This window comes from Cajanus cajan, chromosome 6 (genome assembly GCF_000230855.2).
Source record: "Cajanus cajan strain Asha chromosome 6, NIPB_CcT2T_4, whole genome shotgun sequence".
In the NCBI taxonomy this organism is placed as follows: Eukaryota; Viridiplantae; Streptophyta; class Magnoliopsida; order Fabales; family Fabaceae; genus Cajanus; species Cajanus cajan.
The window spans coordinates 39,782,768-39,789,145 of NC_138522.1; the positions used below are offsets into that span (position 1 = coordinate 39,782,768).

Sequence of the window (6,378 nt, forward strand, 5' to 3'; positions counted from 1 at the left end):
TTAAAATGTCACATCAGCAAATTAAGTTCACTTATTTAAAAATAAAAACTGGTTGTATAAATAAGATTGAATAAGTTGGATTAAATTTACTTAAACTCTAAAAAAAAACTGGGAGTAGTTAGATTGATTCAAGTTCAAGTTCAAGGTTTATTTGTAAGACTCCATTCCCGTCATATTATATCAATTGATTCAACCACTTAACTATGAAAAATGTTAGATTTTCATGCAAAGTATTGTAAATCTTATTTTTATTTTTTAATTAAGAAAAACGTGTTAAAAAAAATACTCAACAAAATGCGTCGTTAACAATATTTTATTAGATTTTTTTTTCTTCTATAAACATGGTGTAAGCAGTATTTCAAAGTCCACAGCTAAAAATTTTATAAGATTTAGCTACTTAAAAGATTCGTTTTTTACTTTTTATAATTACTCACAAATTTTAACAACCTTACCCATTTAATATTTAATTTTAAACGAAAAGACATAGGAACAAAAATTTATGGCAACCTTGGTCATAGTAATGACGTGAGAGACTCCGGTGTGCGCGTGCTTTGTCTTCTCTCCCTATAAACCAACGTTGGTCTCTGTCCATGAGAGCCCAAACACGCTTTCAAGTTGCCAAATTTCATCCCCCTTTCCCTCACAATTCTCAATTCTGATTCTGCGATACCAATTTCTTCTTCTGAAGATGGATATGAAAAGCAGAGGAATTCCATTTACCATGTTTTTGCTCTTTCTGCTCCTTTCTGCAATTTTCTCAACCTCTTTCTCCAAAACCGATCACGTTCTCAACTCCAAGAAGCCAATACCCCCATCCTCTGTTGCTTTCCGGATTCAAGGAAATGTATATCCACTTGGGTATGTTATCTTATGTTTCCTTCTTTAACAAGCTTCTTCTACAACTCATTTCAGTCTTTATTATTCTCCTTGACTTTCAACGTTTTCTAGGCTTAGCTTGGTTTTTATTTTTTATTTTTTATTTTTATACTTTTGTACTTGTGGCTGTGTCAAGATTTTATTTTTCTACAAACGGCATTGAAAGTTGAACCCAGAACTTCATGTAAACTAGGTCGATCATGTGGGTTGGTTGTATAAGTTGAGCTGTGCTAATTGTTTGTAACGTCCTCTTTGTATCCCTACATTGAATAAACTAAAAAAAAAGGGTTTTTTTTTTTTTTTTTCTAATTTGGATGCTGATTCATTGATTCTGTCTCCCCTTTTAGGCCTTTGAATACTCTGCTCAACCATTTTACTCTGACTAGTCCTTCTATATTTGTAGGAACTAGCAAGTTTCAGAGTCATCCTCGTTCTTATCGAATTTATGTGATATGATATCATATGCATCGAGTGTTCCTACCAGTGAATTTCTGAATATTTTTTTCAGAGAAAGAAGAATCATACAAAAAAGTAGTTTGACAGGCCCCACCCCACCCCGCCCTCTTTTTGTGATTTTTTTTTCCTTTGACCATTCTTTGTTCATAGTGGCTTTATAACAAAAAGTAATAGCAACATGATGGTTGGTTTTCAAAGGGATGAATTCAACCTTCATGTCAATTTCAGATTATAAAGGCTCATCCTTTCTGTGGATGCAGGTATTACACGGTGAGCTTCCCCATTGGAAATCCCCCTAAGCTTTATGATCTTGACATTGACACGGGTAGTGATTTCACTTGGGTACAGTGTGATGCACCGTGTTCAGGTTGCACCATAGTAAGTTTCACTTCACAAGATGACAACATTCATTCTCAACTACTTTTACTTATTATATTACTAACAACAACTCGTCTTATGATGAATATTGACGATCTTCTTTCCTTAATTGGTGTTGTTTTAGCCTCGAAATAGCCAGTATAAACCCCGTGGCAACCTTGTGAAATGTGGGGATCCCTTGTGTGGTGCAATCCAGTCAGCACCTAGCCATCCCTGTGCTGATCCAAATGGGCAATGTGACTTTGAGGTTGAGTATGCAGATCAAGGATCATCTCTTGGTGTGTTAGTCCGAGATAATATTCCACTTAAACTCTCTAATGGATCTTTAGCTCGCCCTATGTTGTCCTTCGGGTGAGTCTTTTGATCTTTTCTCTTCATCTATTTAACGGTGGTTGGTTTACTTAAAAAGACTTAAATATATTTTTAACTCAATTAAGCAATGTTTGTTTTTAATTACTTAAAATTTAGTGTTTTATTTTAATTCCTCATTTATGAAAATGTGTCTGATATGGTGGTTGTTATAAATACAGCATTTTTAAAAGCCAAAAGGAAACAACTTGTTTTTTTTAGAGATTGAAAGTGAATATAATCCGGAGAGACTAAATTTATTTAATTCTGTTTTTATGACAGCAACAGGACTTAAATTTTCCCAGCAAACATTTAATTTTGTGTTTTGTTTAAAACTACAATTCCTAAATAATCAAGATCCTTTGTCTGTTGCATGATAGGTGTGGATATGATTTGCATTCTGGTCACAGTCCCCCACCTTCCACAGCAGGGGTTCTTGGCCTTGGAAATGGCAAGACAAGCATTCTGTTCCAGCTTAACTCTCTTGGCCTAATTCGCAATGTGGTAGGACACTGCTTAAGTGGGAGAGGAGGAGGGTTTTTATTCTTTGGAGATAAATTCATTCCTCAATCTGGAGTTGTTTGGACACCCATATTGCAAAGTTCCTCTTCCTCGGTGTAAGTGTTGAAATAGATGTTATATGTTTCCTTATGACTTATGAGATGTTGCTACTTATGAGAACTTACACATGGTCTATTATGTTTCAGAAAACACTATAAAACAGGTCCAGCAGACTTGTTTTTCAATGGAAAGCCTACTCCTATCAAGGGTCTTGAACTTACCTTTGATAGTGGAAGCTCGTACACATACTTCAATTCACAAGCTCATAGAGCTCTTGTTCAACTGGTGAGATATGGAATCTAAGGAGCCTTGTTATTGTTGTATTGTATGGCCTGTGATAATCACCTACCATCTTCAATTAGTAATCCAATCCTTGATATGTGATTCAGGTAACTAATGATATAAAGGGGAAACCATTAAGCAGAGCAACTGAGGATCAAACACTACCAGTTTGTTGGAAGGGTCCAAAGCCTTTCAAATCTCTACATGATGTCAGTAGCAATTTTAAGCCCCTGGCATTGAGCTTCACAAAATCAAAGAATTCGCTGCTGCAACTACCACCACAAGCTTATCTAATTGTCACTGTGAGCACCTTTTAAGACTATGAGCTACTTCTCTCTTTCTCTTTAATGAAAGGAACAAAAGAATATCATGTGCCTACTCTATTATCTAACATGCTTCCCTTTTCTAGAAATATGGCAATGTCTGCTTGGGGATTCTAGACGGCACTGAAATAGGACTGGGAAATATTAACATAATTGGAGGTGAGCAATATCAGATACCAATAAAAATATAAGGAGACCTTGTTTTACTTTCCCCTTTTTTAATTTGATAGTTTGATTGTAATACATTTTCTTTTGCTCTTAACAGACATCTCTTTACAAGATAAGATAGTAATTTATGACAACGAGAAACATCAGATTGGATGGGCCCCTGCCACATGCCAAGTGTAATTGACCTTCCAAGTCATAAATCAATCGTGATTTTTTTGTATAGTTGAGAGTTGAGACTGCTATTACGGCTTTCTCACAAGAAAAATCTTAGCAGATCGGTGCTCTGCATCTTATGATGTTGTAAATTTTCAATGTCAATGAGCCATTAGGCGAGGAATGTTAGGATGCAAAATGGTTGGGGTAGCATGTATAATCTAATAATCCCATACATATGGTACAACATCATTCGTTTATACTTTTATATTTAGCAGTTTACTATACTTTTGATTTCACTATTTTTTTGTCCAAAGTTTAATTACGCTTATTCATAAACTACGATATACGATTTTCAAATCACAAATAATAAGAATTCAAAGATTATAACTAGAATAAAATCGACGAAGTTAATAAATTTGTCTAATGCTCACACACTCTTAGGATGAACTAGTTCAAACACTCATCCTTCCATTCTGACAGCACCTCATACATTCTACATCCACTGCATCACTCTCACCCTCCCACAAAACATGGCACTAAACTTTGGCCCTCAATGAATTCATTAAGGCCATAAGCACTCACCCTTTTGTTCCAAGGATCATTTAGCATTCAGCCAACACATACTCTCACACCTCATCTATCATGCACAAATCTCACACAACAATTGCAACACGCACATACACATAGGTACCTCCTATTCACACACTCACTAAAAGCACACACATCACCCATTACACACTCTCACTTACCCACTCTTCAGCACAAGACTCCACACACTCGCAAGGTTTTTTTTACTATCATTTTCACTCAGATTGTTATAACGCACACACCTATTCAAATGCAAATGCTTAAAGCTTTTCTAAGTACTAAAAATACAAATTAATAATATAAAATAATAGATATAATAAAAGAATGTTTAATAAAATGCTTAATACTGTTATAAAACAAATTTTAATAATTGAATTTGGAGGTACAAGTTACGACAAATAGATATATTTAAATTCTTCTTTGAAATAAAAATGTTAAATTAAAATTAAGTTGTTGCAAAAAAAAAAGTGTTAATCAAAATTAAGATATTTGTCAATTTTACATTTCAAGACAGTGATGTGGTAGTTAAGTCATAAATTTAATAGAGGAAAATTTTAATTAAAAGATATTAACACACAAATATTTGTTACAAAAAGAACTATAGATATGTATGAGTTAGATACCACTCCCGTCAAACTAAATAAACAGAAAATAATATTAATTCATTTTCTTTCATAATAATAATAAATTTTGAATCTTCATAAAAAATAAACAATCTCATAGATAAGATAAAAAAAATTGCTATCACGTTATAAATAATTTGCAAAACTAAATAAAGATAACTGTTTTTATAATAAATTTTGTTGAATGTTAATATCTTTTTTTACACATAATTAACTTCTGAATTTTAAATTTGGTTTCTAAGGCCATTTCTTTTTTAAAAGGTTTTTTTCTCACAATTTTTCTTAATAAATTTGGGTGCAATTCTTTTGTCACACCCATGACTAAAGAGTTGCATACCTCCTACCTTATTAATCATCACGTGGAAATAAAATTAAAAAATTATTAAAATACAAAAATGATAATTGAATTCATAGCTCCTACCTTATTAATTATCATTTCATTATACCGTCCAAATATTACTTAACTCAAATATATCTTACCTCTGCAATATTTCATAATGTTAATCAACTCTTAAAAATGAGTAAAACTTACATAATTAATATTTTTTTTTAATTTTAAGCAACTCATAATAACATGTGGTATACTAAAATAATATTTTAATTATCGAACAATTCATTAAAAACTCTCTTTAAAAACATACTCTAAATATTTAATATAATTATATACTTTCCTATTTGAAAAAACTTTTTAAATCGGAACAATCTCTTTAATTAAGAAGGTGTCTATTTCTTCAATTAAATTAGTCACTTTCCTAAAATTAATTGAAGGCCGCGTTAAGTTTTTATGTACTATATAGAGTATAAACAATGACAATCTATCCAGCATTTCTTTAGATTAGGAACCAAACACATTGATTTTCAATCCATCATTTGAATAAAATGACCCTTTGAAGCAAATATTGAAAATAAGGAATTAAATTGGAAAGAGGCAGACCTATATGCATTGACGCATTTGCAACCCAATATTAATAGTTCTTTCTACATTCCAAAGTCCAAATGCAACCATTATTTGCTTTACCAGGAAATTTCCAAATTCGCTTTTGCTCGCTTTCAACCTTCCAAGTTTCAAATTCAAATTTATAAAGATATCACTTTTATATTTTAATTAATTGGTGAGCATTCACTCGTTAGTAATTATGCTTAAAATATATATATATATATATATAAATAGATAGATAGATAGATAGATAGATAGATAGATAGATAGATAGATAGATAGATAGATAGATAGATAGATAGATAGATAAATAGATAGAGGAAGAATCCGTTTATTCCATAAGTAAGTCTACCTAAATTTACTTTGTTCAATAACTCATGTTCTACATCAAATTTCAACGATCTAACCGTTCAATTTAAAGTTTTTAATTCATAGATTAAATCTGCAAATTTTTTAAAAATTTTAAAATCATTTGATACTTCGTTTTCTTAATTCAAATTGATGAATAATCATAAAATTATTTTATACATTAATTCGAATTAATGAAACGAAGTATCAAATAATTTTTAAATTTTTTAAAAATTTACAAATTTAATTTATGTATTAAAAACTTTAAATTGAACGGTTGAATAATTAAAATTTGATGTAGAACATAAATTATTGAATGGAGTAAGTTTAGATA

The 6,378-nt window shown here is 31.4% G+C and overlaps 1 protein-coding gene across 1 annotated transcript; it reads left to right on the forward strand.

Annotated features, from left to right (window-relative positions):
- Positions 1-526: 526 nt before the first annotated feature.
- On the forward strand, positions 527-3,844 carry LOC109807821 (aspartic proteinase Asp1). Its single transcript, XM_020370470.3, has 8 exons — positions 527-858; positions 1,593-1,710; positions 1,835-2,061; positions 2,439-2,675; positions 2,766-2,904; positions 3,009-3,203; positions 3,311-3,383; positions 3,490-3,844. Exons 1-8 carry the CDS (start codon positions 689-691, stop codon positions 3,570-3,572), a joined length of 1,242 nt encoding a protein of 413 aa, XP_020226059.1. The 5' UTR covers positions 527-688; the 3' UTR covers positions 3,573-3,844.
- The last annotated feature ends 2,534 nt before the right edge of the window (positions 3,845-6,378 follow it).

Excerpts from the sequence above, each read along its gene's own strand:
- LOC109807821 (XM_020370470.3), top strand. The coding sequence starts at position 689 with ATGGATATGAAAAGCAGAGGAATTCCATTTACCATGTTTTTGCTCTTT. Across the intron at positions 2,062-2,438 it reads CGCCCTATGTTGTCCTTCGG|GTGTGGATATGATTTGCATT; the intron begins GTGAGTCTTTTG and ends GTTGCATGATAG. Across the intron at positions 3,204-3,310 it reads AAGCTTATCTAATTGTCACT|AAATATGGCAATGTCTGCTT; the intron begins GTGAGCACCTTT and ends TCCCTTTTCTAG.